Below are 15683 nucleotides of genomic sequence, written 5' to 3'. Positions count from 1 at the left end.
AAAGGATAAAATTAGAATTTCTAGCATCCATACAATAGGAGTCTCAGGAAAAAAAGAAAGAAAAAAAGAAAAGGAGGTAATATTTGAAGAAAAAAAAAAGATAAGGTGTGGATCACCAAAGAGAAAAGAGAAGAAAAACCTTACCTAGGTACATTACAGTGAAATTTCAGAATATCAAATATACAGAGAAAATGATAAAACTTCCCAAGTATAGCAAACAAGCCAATAAAGAAAAAAGATGGAAGAAACAATAATAAATCAAGAAGACAGGAAAAGAAGAGGAAAAATGAATAGATGGGAAAAATAGAAAGCAAAGAGCAAGATGAGAGATTTAAACTCACTTATAAAAAAATAAATTAAATAAACTCACTTATATTAATAATCACAATATATGTAAATGGTCTAAACAACTCAGTTAAAAGGCAGAGGTTATCAGAATAGATAGAAAGCAAAACCCCACTGTATATATTATTTATAAGAAACCCATTTTATTGTTTTATAATAAATTTATTTTTTATTGGTGTTCAATTTACCAACATACAGAATAACACCCAGTGCTCATCCTGTCAAGTGCCCCCCTCAGTGCCCATCACCCATTCATCCCCACCCCCCACCCTCCTCCCCTTCCACCACCCTTAGTTCATTTCCCAGAGTTAGGAGTCCTTATGTTCTGTCTCCCTTTCTGATATTTCCCACACATTTCTTCTCCCTTCCCTTATATTCCCTTTCACTATTATTTATATTCCCCAAATGAATGAGAACATATAATGTTTGTCCTTCTCCGATTGACTTACTTCACTCAGCATAATACCCTCCAGTTCCATCCACGTTGAAGCAAATGGTGGGTATTTGTCGAAGAAACCTGTTTTAAATAAAAAGACACAAATAGGTTAGAAGTAAAAGATTAAGAAAAAAAAGTAAAAGGATAGAAAAAGATATACTAGGCTTTTTATTTCCTTCAAAAGAAAGTTGGAGCTATTTTAATGTTAGCAAAGGTTTCAGAACAAAAAGTATTACCAACGATAAAGAAGTGTGTTTATCCTAATAACAGAACTTAGTGACAGCACCTCATAACAGAACTCCAAAATACATGAATCTTAAATGAAGAGAACTGAAGAGGAGAATAATCTACAATTATACTCAAAGTTTTCAAAACCTCTATCTCAATAATTGAGATAATAAGTAGACATAAAATCTATAGAAGAGATTTAAACATTATCAACCGGGGATCCCTGGGTGGTTCAGTGGTTTGACACCTGCCTTTGGCCCAGGGCGTGATCCTGGAGTCCCAGAATCAAGTCCCTCATTGGGCTCCCTGCATGGAGCCTGCTTCTCCCTCTGCCTGTGTCTCTGCCTCTCTCTATCATGAATAAATAAATAAATAAATATTTTTAAAAATTTAAAAATAAACATTATCAACCAGCTTAACCTAATTGACATTTATTGAATATTTCACCAAAATATGGCAAAATGCTATTTTTCAAGTACACATAGAACATTTAACAAAATAGTCCACTGAGACATGAAACAAATCTCAACACATTTAATTATATTCTTTATGCAAAGTAGGCTGTCTGATAAAATTATAATTAAATTTGAAGTCATGAACAACAATATATCTGAAAAACCATCAGATATTTGGAAACTGAAAACATACATGTAAATAACCCATAGGACGAGAAATAAGATCTGTATTTATACATAATGTATATGTTAGCAACACATAATTGGAAATTAAATCTTTTTAAATGATATTAAGTTTTAGAGATAAATCCAACAAAATCAGTGCAAGAGTTAAACAGTAAAAACTAAAATATATTACTAAGAGCAATTTATTTTTAAGTAACCTACTATGCCCAATGTGGGCTTGAACTCACAACCTCAAGATGAAGAGTTACATGCTCTACCAATTCAGCCAGCCATGCACCACTACTGAGAGCAATTTTTGAAACTCTAAGGTGAGAGATACATCGTCTTCTTTGATAGAAAGACCGAATATATTAAGATGTTAATTTTCCACAAACTGATAGATTCAATGCAATCCCAGTCAAAATACCAAAAGAAATTGAAAAGCTGATTCTAAAATTTATAGGGGGGATGCCTGGGTGGCTTAGCGGTTGAGCTTCTGCCTTTGGCTGAGGTTGTGATCTCAGAGACCCAGGATCAAGTCCCACATCGGGCTCCCTGCATGGATCCTGCTTCTCCCTCTGCCTCTCTCTCTCTCTCTCTCTTTCTCTCTCTCTTTCTCTCTCTGTCTCTCATGAATAAATAAATAAATCTTTAAAAAAATTTATAGGGAAGTGCAAATAGCATAATGATAAAAGAGTCAATTTGCCAAGAAAATATGCCAATTTTAAACACATGCGTATCATATAAAATATCTTCAAAATATATAAAGCAAAAGTCAATAAACTATAAGAAGACACTGATAAATTCTTCTAATATAGTGGGAAATTTCTAACATATTCCTTTAAATTATTGAGAAGCCAGGAAAAGCTAGACTCAGCTTTGTATATAATGTGTGTGTGTGTCTGTGTGTGTGTGTGTGTGTGTGTGTGTGTGTGTGTGTGTATGAGACACAGAGCAAGAGGAGAGAGAAATTTGTATCTAATAAAAGGAGAATATACCTTTTCACACACACCAGACATTTATAAAAATGGATCAGATACCATGCTATAAAGCAAACCTCAACAGATTTCAAGAAATAAGATCATTTTTAATGTACTGGTATATATTGTGAAAATGCAAGGGGAAGATATGCTGTACAATGTTTCCCAAACTAATTCAAATACAGAATTCCTGTCTATCTCTCCCACTTTTTTAAAATCTTCACAGAATGTCTGTTAACATACCCAGGGACTTTCCTTTTAAAGAATTCATTGTCACCCCCGTAGACATTCTCATTTGTTTTAAGGCTTTTGTCTTAACCCTTTGGCCTTTACTCAACAGGCTTTGGAAGCTTGCAAAGATGCTGGCTTGGTGAAATCCCTTGGAGTTTCCAATTTTAACCGCAGGCAGCTGGAGCTCATCTTGAACAAACCAGGACTCAAACATAAGCCAGTCAGCAACCAGGTACAGTTTGACAGGAGGTGGGAGGGGAGAGGGGAATGTGAGGAGTAGAGGGAGATTCCAATATTTACTTAACAGGAGAATGCTGGAGTAGGAGTTGGAAATCTTGTGGTCATTACACATATCTCATCATAGGACCATAAGAGCAAGTCTTTTGACTTCTCTCAATTTATGTCTCTTAAAAAAAGATTTGCAAGTTCAAATCCAGGCAAAAATAATCCAAAGAATTTTTTTGAAGAAAAATGAGGAGGAACTAGATCTGCCAGACATTAGGATATACAGAGTTTAAATTAACAGAAAATAAGAAATATCTTAGAAACAGGCCCAAGTATGATAAAAACTTAATATAGAGACAATAACACAAACGAGTGGCAAAGAGGTGAATTTTTCAGTAAATAGTGTGGAGGAAATAGTTAGTTATGTAGAAGCCAATACAGATCTTTGCCTCATGTCCTACTCCTAGTATCTCTTTGATCAGAAGTTAAAGGAGAAAGAGGAAATCATTTGTGAGTGCTACAAAACAATTTTAGTTTTCTAGATCTGTAGATAGAAAATGAAGCCATGGGAAAATTATTTAAAAATTGGACATATTTATAGTATAAAAACATCAAACTCTAAAAATATTAGAAACAGGGGCACCTGGGTGGCTCAGTTAGATAAGCATCTGCCTTCGGCTCAGATCATGATCCCAGGATCCTGAGATAGAGCCCAGATGGGGTAGGAGGTGGGGGACTAGGCTCTGCTCAGCAGGGGGTCTGCATCTACCTCCCCCCCCCATGCTCTTGCTTGCTCCCTCTCAAATAAATAAATAAATAAATAAATAGATAGATAGATAAATTAGAAACAAAGAGCAAGTAAAATGGAAAATTATATTTTTGAATATAATAGAAAAGGGGATCATATCCTTATGAATTAAGAGCCTAATAAAAATTAATGAAAAAAATCAAAGATAAAACACTAAAGCTCAACAGAAAAGTGAGTAAAAGAACTATGAACAGAAATTCAAGACAAATTGCAAGACTAGTAAACATATGAAAAATGTTCAACTGCACTGATAATTACAGAAATTTAAAGTATTATTTTATATTGTGTCAAAACAGCAAGGCTTTTGCTTTGTTTTTTAACATAACGTTCCATATAAGCAAGTGATGAATTGCTAGCAAGTGCAAATTTGTTCAGCCTTACTGGGAAGCAATTTGGCAATAATTGTCAAGAGCCTTAAAATTGTTCACAGTCTTATATTCCTAAGAATTTATCCTTGTGGGAATGCCTGGGTAGCTCAGCGGTTGAGCCTCTGCATTAGGCTCAGGACATGATCCCTGGTGGGGAGGGTGGGGATCCCTGTGGGGGGTCTGCTTCTCTGTCTTCCTGTGTCTCTGCCTCTCTCTGTGTGTCTCTCATGAATGAATAAATAAATAAATAAATCTTAAAAAAAAGAATTTATCCTTGTGAAAAAAATCTGAAAGCTTTCAAGTGTGTTTGTCACAGCACTGTTGATAAAGGCCAAGAGGGGAAAAAAAAGGAAACAACACAAATATGAAAAATTAGGGGGATATTTAAATAAATTATAAATCTCATATAATATAAAATCTTAATAAAAGAAGTTCTCGAATCATTTTTGAGCAAAAGAGCAGTGGCGATAATATTAAAGGGAAAAACCAGGATACAAAATGTAATAGAGTATTGATGTGAAGACATTATTTAAAAACATGCACAGGGGGGGATCCCTGGGTGGCGCAGTGGTTTGGCGCCTGCCTTTGGCCCAGGGCGCGATCCTGGAGACCCGGGATTGAATCCCACATCGGGCTCACAGGGTGCATGGAGCCTGCTTCTCCCTTTGCCTGTGTCTCTGCCTCTCTCTCTCTCACTGTGTGCCTATCATAAATAAATAAAATTTAAAAAAAAACTATTAAAAAAAAAAAAAAACATGCACAGGGGACAGCCCTGGTGGTGCAGCGGTTTAGCGCTGCCTGCAGCCCAGGGCGTGATCCTGGAGACCCAGGATCAAGTCCCACGTCAGGCTTCCTGCATGGAGCCTGCTTCTCCTTCTGCCTGTGTTTCTGTCTCTCTCTCTCTCTGAATAAATAAATAAATCTTAAAAAAAATAAAAATAAATAAAGATAAAATAAAAATAAAAACATGCATAGGAAAAATATTGGAAAGAAATATATCAAAATACTAACTGTGGTTAACTCTGCCTGTGAATTTTACAAGTGAATTTTGTTTTCTTCTTTATGCTTTTCTATATTTTCCAAATTTTCTGTAAGGAGTATATGTTATTTTTATAATCACAACAAAATATTGTTAAATGGGGATAATGATACTCTCTTCACTCTACTTCATAAAACACTAAGAGGCTACATTTAAAAATGCCCTTAGGGTAAAGATTCATGTATTGGAGTTATGGTTGAGTTGTTTGCTTGATTCATCATATTTAGTAACTCAAAACAGTCTTGTTTGAGTTCATAACAGAAAGAATGAATTATTACCTATCATGACAATAGCCCACAGCTAAAATAGAAGTGTTGCTATATTTAGAAGGATCACTTCCTAATTGACACCTAAGCCAACACTATACCATATGCTCTAAGGAGCAGAGAGCAACAACCCTTGACTTCCTAATTGATCTCAATCTCTCCCTTTATTCCTACCCTAACTCTCACCAGCTCATCTCCCTCCTGCACCCCCAAGGACAATATTTTGTTATAAAAGGCCAAAATGACACACTTTTTCTTACAAATGTACAAAAAAAGATGATGCTTTTTGACCTCAGAAGGAAAAATGGAGTAAGAATTTGACAGTGTGTCTTCTCATGCCAAGGAAGAAATACCCTGATATGTTGGCACAAGAATCATGAACAGCTTCACAAATGTACCCTGCAAAGGAAACAAGACATGTGGGAAGATCATATCCCAGGCTTGTTTGTTTGCTTCATGATATGGAAAGCAGAGTATATCAATACTCTTGAGATGGTGCAGATCAAAGTGCAGGTCTACTGGCCACCTGCCATTACCCTATGCCTGGGGTATGACCACCTACACTCCAGAAACACACGTTTAGTTCAAACAGCTTTCAGCCCAGGAACATGATGACATATTGTGGGCATTATACAGGGTGGTCACAACTTATATATAAGGGATACATACCTGAAGACCTTGTGTAATTCATAATTCACATATTTAAAAACTAATTTTCCCATTAGAATAAATCAAAAGCATAATTTGCAAAATGTTTATGTTCCTTTTTTTTAATTTTTTATTTATTTATGACAGTCACACACACAGAGAGAGAGAGAGAGAGGCAGAGACACAGGCAGAGGGAGAAGCAGGCTCCATGCACCAGGAGCCCGATGTGGGATTCGATCCCGGGTCTCCAGATCGCGCCCTGGGCCAAAGGCAGGCGCCAAACCGCTGCGCCACCCAGGGATCCCGGTGTTTATGTTTCTTCAAAGACTTTATGAACAAGGGCACATAAAATATTATCACTCTGTACTCATTCTCAGAGCCTGAGTATTCCTTTTTTTTAAATAAATTAATTTTTTATTGGTGTTCAATTTACCAACATACAGAATAACACCCAGTGCTCATCCCGTCAAGTGCCCCCCTCAGTGCCCATCACCCATTCACCCCCACCCCCCCCTCCTCCCCTTCCACCACCCCTAGTTTGTTTCCCAGAGCTAGGAGTCTTTATGTTCTGTCTCCCTTTCTGATATTTCCCACACATTTCTTCTCCCTTCCCTTATATTCCCTTTCACTATTATTTATATTCCCCAAATGAATGAGAACATACAATGTTTGTCCTTCTCCGATTGACTCATTTCACTCAGCATAATACCCTCCAGTTCCATCCATGCTGAAGCAAATGGTGGGTATTTGTCGTTTCTAATGGCTGAGGAATATTCCATTGTATACAGAGACCACATCTTCTTTATCCATTCATCTTTTGATGGACACAAGGCTCCTTCCACAGTTTGGCTATTGTGGACATTGCTGCTAGAAACATCGGGGTGCAGGCGTCCCGGCGTTTCATTGCATCTGAATCTTTGGGGTAAATCCCCAACAGTGCAATTGCTGGGTCGTAGGGCAGGTCTATTTTTAACTCTTTGAGGAAGCTCCACACAGTTTTCCAGAGTGGCTGCACCAGTTCACATTCCCACCAACAGTGTAAGAGGGTTCCCTTTTCTCCGCATCCTCTCCAACATTTGTGGTTTCCTGCCTTGTTAATTTTCCCTATTCTCACTGGTGTGAGGTGGTATCTCATTGTGGTTTTGATTTGTATTTCCCTGATGGCAAGTGATGCAGAGCATTTTCTCATGTGCATGTTGGCCATGTCTATGTCTTCCTCTGTGAGATTTCTCTTCATGTCTTTTGCCCATTGGTAGCATGGCAGGATACAAAATCAATGCCCAGAAATCAGTGGCATTTCTATACACTAACAATGAGGCTGAAGAAAGAGAAATTAAGGAGTCAATCCCATTTACAATTGCACCCAAAAGCATAAGATACCTAGGAATAAGCCTAACCAAAGAGGTAAAGGATCTATACCCTCAAAACTATAGAACACTTCTGAAAGAAATGGAGGAAGACACAAAGAGATGGAAAAATATTCCATGCTCATGGATTGGCAGAATTAATATTGTGAAAATGTCAATGTTACCCAGGGCAATGTACACGTTTAATGCAATCCCTATCAAAATACCATGAACTTTCTTCAGAGAGTTAGAACAAATTATTTTAAGATTTGTGTGGAAGCAGAAAAGACCCCAAATAGCCAGGGGAATTTTAAGAAAGAAAACCATAGCTGGGGGCATCACAATGCCAGATTTCAGGTTGTACTACAAAGCTGTGGTCATCAAGACAGTGTGGTACTGGCACAAAAACAGACACATAGATCAATGGAACAGAATAGAGAACCCAGAAGTGGACCCTGAACTTTATGGTCAACTAATATTCGATAAAGGAGGAAAGACTATCCATTGGAAGAAAGACAGTTTCTTCATTAAATGGTGCTGGGAAAACTGGACATCCACATGCAGCAGAATGAAACAAGACCACTCTCTTGCACCAGACACAAAGATAAACTCAAAATGGATGAAAGATCTAAATGTGAGACAAGAGTCCATCAAAATCGTAGAGGAGAACACAGGCAACACCCTATTTGAACTTGGCCACAGTAACTTCTGGCAAGATACATCCACGAAGGCAAAAGAAACAAAAGCAAAAATGAACTATTGGGACTTCATCAAGATAAGAAGCTTTTGCACAGCAAAGGATACAGTCCACAAAACTAAAAGACAACCTACAGAATGGGAGAAGATATTTGCAAATGACGTATCAGATAAAGGGCTAGTTTCCAAGATCTATAAAGAACTTCTTAAACTCAACACCAAAGAAACAAACAATCCAATCATGAACTGAGCATTCCTTAGTACTACCTCTGATGCCTGTCTACACAAAGGTGTCTCCAGGCTCCGTCCCTCACTTAATCTCTCTGAATGCCTTCCTAGTGGGTCATTTGTCATGCAGTGTTTTCCCAGCCTAATTCAAAGGAGACTGTGGCTCTACCTCAGGCCATTTAATCTCACAAACCTAACTCTAGTAACAAACGAAGGGAGAGAGGTGGGGAGAAAGGCAAGATCTCCAAATTCTTCAGTTTTTCCTAACCCTATTCACTATGCCTAAATCACAGGTGTCCTGACTTCGGAATCTATATATATTTTTTGAGTAACTTAAATGAAAATTCAACACACTTCTTCTAAGAAAGACACAGAATGAGTTTACTGTCTTCCTTCACAGAGTCTGTCTAAGAGAGAAGGGTAGGAGGAACAGGTCATAACCATCATTCATTTTCAGCAGTTCCAATTTTCAGAAAGTAAGCTATAAAGGGGGAAATAGTAATGCAAATTAATAGTCCACTTTCTGGCACCACCATCTTTAAGAAAGTAAAGTAAAAAAAAAAAAAAGTCAAGTCAAAGAACTCACCTGTCGTAAGAGCCAGCTTAACTTCACCTTGTGAGATTCTTGATATCTGAAGTTCTGCACTATCAAATAGTGTTGTAAAAGCCCCAGACATATCAAGACACTGACAAGTGACCTCAATTTTACAGAATAAACAAGAAAAAGTAAAGACTGAATCTCCACTAGCCCATCCACAAAGGGCTATAACCAGCTCCTAAGAAAGACAGAAGCAAGTGTGCTTAGATATGCTTCACCTTGGAAATGAGCTAGTTCAGGGCAATGATGACATCAAGTGACAACAGAAACTATCACTACCCTCTACCTGAAACTGAGCATCCAGTGCCAGCATACCAAACAAGGATCATCCACTGGCCTGAAATGACCCACCAAGCTGCAGCCCTGATGAAGCCCCTTCCTAAGATGCTGACTTGGTTCTCTCTGTATTGTTACTGTTTTCATTCAACAGTCATTGAGCACCTGCCTTATGCCAGTCACTTTGCTATGCTTTAGGCATGCATAAGAGACCAATGACAGATACAGCCCTTCCTCTTGGGGCACTAGCTGCCTAGTGGGGAGCAGATATGAATCAATCACAAAAGTTATTGGTAATTAGAAACTTAGATAAATGCTCTGAAAAGAAGGAATATGGTTCTCTGTGAGTTCGTATGCACTTGGATCTTATTAACTTATCTACTCCCACCCCCAGAATTTCCCTCACTGGGTGTCTCTTTAGTGATATGCCCTAGGATTTTTACCTAACAACTCTCTATGCAAAGATTTATATTATATTGTTATGCTGTTATTTGAGTTTATATATTAACTCAAAAGTTCCCATTGAGCAGATGTTTCTAGTATGTTGCCCAATGCAACTCTCTCTAATCTCCCAGATTTCAGTTCACAGATTGTTCAGTCATAGATTCAACATGCACTTATCTATTTGTTCTATTTCTAATTGTGATAGCCTTATTATGCACACATGTTGGTATAAGCCATATGAAGTCCTTTTTCAAAGAGTAGATTATAAAACGTTCAATGTGTTTATGAACACACACATACACATATACATATGGATGTATACCTACATACTTCTACATATTTAATAAGGCCAGAGACATGCAACAGCACACCAGTCTGATTAGAAAGGAGTCCTTAAATTTTGTATTTGGAATGAGCAGGTGGGCATTAAATTAAGGAATTCATACTTAGTTTCTAAGCAGTGAAGTGATGTGATAAAACACATGTCTTGGAGAGACTAGTCTACCAATAATAGACAAGATTGGAAGTGAAAAAGTAGAAAGCGATGTTGGAAGTCAGAGAGATAAAGGAAGGAAACACTAAAGAGTGTGATTCCTGCCTTTTTTTAGTCTGTGTTACTTTCTAGAATTATTTAAGAAATGTTCCAAGGGGTGGAAAGCCCACAAGTGTTTCTTAGGATAAAGGAACAAGATTATGTCAGAAAAAAAAAAAAGTGTATCAAATTAGAGAACAGAAAGAAGAAAGAAGACCCACTACAAAGAGGCCCAGTTTACCTTTGCCATTTCATCAGTAGCATCTCCTTGTACCTTCTAGAAATAAAACTCACCAAATACTATTCCAGACAATCAAGATAAGTATATACTTCAATTATTTTAATTCAGCGTTGGTTGATTTTAAACCAAAAAGGAAAGAAAAGCATAGGTCAAATATTACCATAGTGGTTAAGAAGACATGTTGAGAAGAACTTTATGACACAAGCACTTTTTAATGCAGGAATCTTGCCAGTAAGATACTGAAGATGAATGCAGGCCTGCACTGGACAGTGTAAAGAACTCTTGGCCAAGACGACACAATTCATCTTTAAATTTCATTTTATACATATTCTACCTCTTGTGAAAATATTCTTAGATGCCTGATAGCTGCAGAGAAAGGGCTTTTGCAACATGTCACTTCTACTTACCAGGCTGTAATCTGAACCTTGAGACTGCTTTTTTGTTACAGAAAATTGTATTTGAAAAAAAAAATGTGCTTGCTAGAATGGTGACTAGATAGGTCTGTTCCTTCAAAGTTTTAAACTATGCTAACTTGACAAAACTGAATTTGCTTCCCACTGATCTTAGGATTATTCTACAGATGGTGACCTCAGTAACCATGTTTTAATTAATCTCACCAATAAACAATGCCAACTTCCTTGTTAGGAATAATATTTAGCATTTGCCTCATTATCCATACTTTTAAATGGGTTTTATTGAAGAAATTTTTAAAAACTGTGTAAAACTGCATTCACTCCAAGGGTTTAATTTTGTGCTCTGCTCTCTAATGCAACCATGTAGGTTGAGTGCCATCCGTATTTCACCCAGCCAAAACTCTTGAAATTTTGCCAACAGCATGACATCGTCATTATTGCATACAGCCCTTTGGGGACTTCTAGGAATCCAACCTGGTAAGCAATGCTGTATATCTCTTCAGCAGTGTTTCCTTTGGTGTAGAGTATGAAACTGATGTGAATTACTTGGTTGGCAAGATTATATGGCTCTGTGATTTTAAGAAAGTAACAAAGTCTTTGAGTCATTCTCTATATACACAAATTGGAGCTAATAAAACCTTCCTCACAAAGGTGGTATAAGAATTTATTACACTGTATGTATGAAATTACCTAACAATGCCTGAAACATGGGATATACCCCCACAAATGTTTAGGTATTATCTGACAGTCTCCATGACCATATACTGAAATTTTAGAGTTTTTGGATTTCTGTATTCCAGTATAGCACTTCTGCTGTGATGTGTTCCATAGGCTTAAGTAGAAATATTTCTACGTGAAGATGACTCTAATAGTTGTGCCTCTATTTCTTCCACTTTGGTCTTCCTGCCTTCCCCATATGCCTACTTCCAACCCAGTTCTCTCTGTAAGACCCATCAAAGAAATACCATTTACCCTCCAAAAGAGGCAGCTCTATAAATTTGCCTCTCTTGATCTTTTCATGTTAAAAGCAACTCTTCACTGAGTGCTCTGCTCTCTGAGAAATTGGTTACAGGTGACCTGAAGTGGTAGGTGGCCAGGGGGATAGGGAGCCAGAGGAGGGAGGTGATTGACTAACCATCTGTTCTCATTACTTGAGCTAAATATGATGCAGGTTTTGATTTTTTCTTTTTTAAGGGTGAACATATCTTCCCCACCTTTGCTAAAGGATGAACTTCTTAACGCACTGGGAAAAAAGTACAAGAAGACAGCAGCTCAAATCGTTTTGCGTTTCAACATCCAGAGAGGAGTGGTTGTTATTCCTAAAAGCTTTAACCCTGAAAGGATCAAGGAAAACTTTCAAGTAAGATAACTGCTTCTGGAAATGTAGAAAGTAGAGTTGTTTTGTTTTGTTTGTTTATTTTTTGGAGAATTTTCTGTTCAGATTAATAAGAAACTCGTAATGCCTTCATATTTTATTGTACACCTGCTCTCTAACCCACATTTTTTATATCTGAACTTAACTTTAGGTGAATTTGAGACAGTTCCCAGCACTTTGGGGATTGCTTTGCTGTTTGTACTTTACCTAGCTCCCTTATTTTCTTCCGTTTCCTTAACCTATTGACTCTTGGCACTACCTACTCACTTCACCAGCACAGCAGAAATAGAAGATATAAAATTTGAAATTCGTAATAGGAAACTTTCCATCTTCTTTTTTTATTTGCTGGGGACAAATTTGGACATTATTGAAGAGGATCATTAGACTTCATGAATGCTAATTGCCTTTATCTCCTCTATAAATAATTTGGAATCAGCCTCATAACTTACAGGTGAGAAGAGGCCGCTAGACAAAGGCATGATTAGTTTACTACTACTCAAGACTAAACTGCTAGGTAAATACAGCCATAGAAAAATATCATGCAAAATTAATTAATGACTGATCAGTTAATAATCTCAAAAGCTAAGTTGTTTTTGTTTCAATAAGTAGTTTATAAATTTAATAATCTCAGTAGTTTAATAAGTTTTTACTAAATAAAATAAGTAGTTTAATAAGTTTAATAATCTCAAAAAGTAAGTTGATAAAAATAAGACCAGATTTATCCCCTGAGTTAGGAAAATAATCAGAATATTGAATATGTAGGAAAACAGGCACCTTCATATACTCCTGTTAGAAACATTAATTTATATAAGATTTGAAGGAGCAGGATGTCACCTTTCCAACCCACATATCTATTTGACCCAAACAATCTTGGTCCTATATTTAACCACACATATATGGATGTTTACTACAGCATGATTTATCACTTTAAAAAACTGAAAACAATCTTCAGTAGAATCTTATAAAACAAATTATAATTATACAATGAAATATTATATACCCTTTTTTTTAAAATAATAGAGTGAAAACATAAGTGCTGCCATGGGAAGATATTCATGATATTAGACAATTTATCTTCAGAGCTTTTTTGCTACTGTATGACAGAAAGCAACTCAAACTTACCAAAGAAAGAGAGAGACATGATTTATTGGGTCACATAACTGGAAAGTCCATGGATAAATCGGGCATGACCAGGAACAGGTATTCAAATGATTTATAAAAGGACTGAGCTCTTTTCCTCCCTCCACACTCCCCACGCCTCTCCCAACCTTCTCTGTATCTACATGATGGCACCAACAGTCCCTGACAGCTCCAGGCTAATAATCTATTACTCATACTCAGTGAAGATGATCACAGATAAAGGCTTCTGTGAGGATCTCTATCAACCCCTGATTGTCCTTTTCTGGGTCATGCACCACTCCCATATTAATGACTATATCCAGTGAATAAGATACTTTGACTGGCCCCCTGGGCTACACCTCTATTCCTGTGCTGGAAATGAATTCATGACAAATAGCCCTACTAGGTGATGGAGGAGAAATTCATAAAAGGAAAAGGGGGATACTGTTATTGGCAAAAAGAGGAAAGAATGATAAACAGTTATGCCACTACTGGCAGTATTTTAACACTTAACAAAATCCTTCTTGCTAAAAGTAGTTGACACTGTTTTCAGTCATCTTAAAAAAATAAGCTAACTAGATGGCTAATGTGTTAGTTCATCAAAAATTAAAACAAACAAGTTTAATGCACCTGCAACAAATGTTTTCATGGACTCAAAATTTTACTGTTCAGAAACTGAGAGTGGTGGGATGCCTGGGTGGCTCAGAGGTTGAGCGTCTGCTTTTGGCGCAGGGCATGATCCTGGAGACCCGGGACACGTCGTGCTCCCTGCATGCAGTCTGCTTCTCCCTCTGCCTGTGTCTCTGCCTCTCTCTTTCTCTGTGTCTCTCATGAATAAATAAATAAAATAATCAATCAATAAATAAATAAAATGAGAGTGGTTACTAGTGGTCTGTGCAATGGAAGTCTAAAGCCTTTGCACTTTATGTCATTTAGTGAATCACAATTTTGTACTAGAGATACTATCATTCTCCTTAAAAATGTTTTGCAACTATTTGTTTTATTCCGTATATTTCCATAGCCCTGATAATACGGAAATTGAGTCCAGAGGTTCACATACCACAAAAAAAATATGAAGGAGATACCAATCTACAAGGAAAATGACAGTGGAAATCACAGCCAATACCACTCTATAGGGTTTATACTTGTCCTGTAACCACAGATTTTGATGGTTATTAAAACCAAAAATTGACAAAATAGAAATTTATTCTCTTTTAGAACTGAGGTAAACCTTTAAAAATATTTTAAAATAATGAGAAATTTAAAAATAAAATAAATAAAATAAAATAATGGGAAATAACCACAAAATGTAAAGGATAAAGAGAAAATTAAATATGTTTACAATGAGAAGAAAAAGTCATACAAATAAAAATTATATAATAAAAAGTTAAAAACAAAAAACTATATTAAATTAAAAGAATGAAGAAAATTAAAAAGTGGTATATTGTTAACATTAAAATAACAAAAAATCAAATTTTAACACCCACTATCTGCCTTGTTGCCATCATCCACTGACCCCCATTCCTTGAAGGTTTTATCTCTCTTTAAAAAAAAAAAAAAAAGATTTTATTTTATTTACCCATTCATGATAGAGAGAGGGGCAGAGACAGGCAGAGGGAGAAGCAGGCTCCACGCAGGTAGCCCGATGCGGGACTCAATCCCGGGACTCCAGGATAACGCCCCGGGCCAAAGGCAGGCATTAAACCACTGAGCCACCCAGGGATCTCCGAAGGTTTTATCTCTTGACTCACTTTCCTTCTCTCCAAAACTACTCCTGTCACAATTCTTAGTAAATTCAACATAAATATGGATGATCCTTCCAATAACCTGGCCTAATAGTTCTTTAACCTCCTCCCCCACAATGATCTTGTCCTATATATTTCAGCCACTAATTCCCACTGTTATTCCTTGGAAACTTGCCTTACTAATACCTAATAACTCCTCTATACCCCTCAAAAATCCCCCTCTCTCCTGCATTATCTCTCTACTGCATAACTCCTATCAACATACAAACATGCTGTGACCTCCAGTCTTAAAAGGTAGAATCCAATCTAGACTCTTTCCCGCGCCCCACCCCCCCACCCCCGCCCCAGCTATTATCCATTTCTTTCTGTTTACGGCAAACCCCTTCAAAAGAGAATTCTATCCTCACTGTCTCCAAGTCCCTTTCCCCTACTTTTTGTTAAACCCATTGAAACCTGACACAGCTCTTGTCAAGGTC

At 37.0% G+C, this 15683-nt stretch overlaps 1 protein-coding gene across 15 annotated transcripts in view; it reads left to right on the top strand.

The window, feature by feature from the left end:
• Positions 1-15683, top strand: part of LOC140605330 (aldo-keto reductase family 1 member D1) — a 126795-nt gene that overhangs the window by 100583 nt on the left and 10529 nt on the right. For all 15 annotated transcript variants that reach the window (XM_072777620.1, XM_072777621.1, XM_072777619.1 and 12 more), the window contains 3 exons: positions 2950-3072; positions 11336-11445; positions 12163-12328. In XM_072777620.1, the coding sequence (XP_072633721.1) occupies positions 2950-3072; positions 11336-11445; positions 12163-12328 (399 nt within the window). The remainder of the gene's footprint in view (positions 1-2949; positions 3073-11335; positions 11446-12162; positions 12329-15683) is intronic.

Source organism: Canis lupus, chromosome 15 (genome assembly GCF_048164855.1).
Source record: "Canis lupus baileyi chromosome 15, mCanLup2.hap1, whole genome shotgun sequence".
NCBI lineage: Eukaryota > Metazoa > Chordata > Mammalia > Carnivora > Canidae > Canis > Canis lupus.
This window is presented reverse-complemented; position numbering and strand designations above follow the sequence as displayed.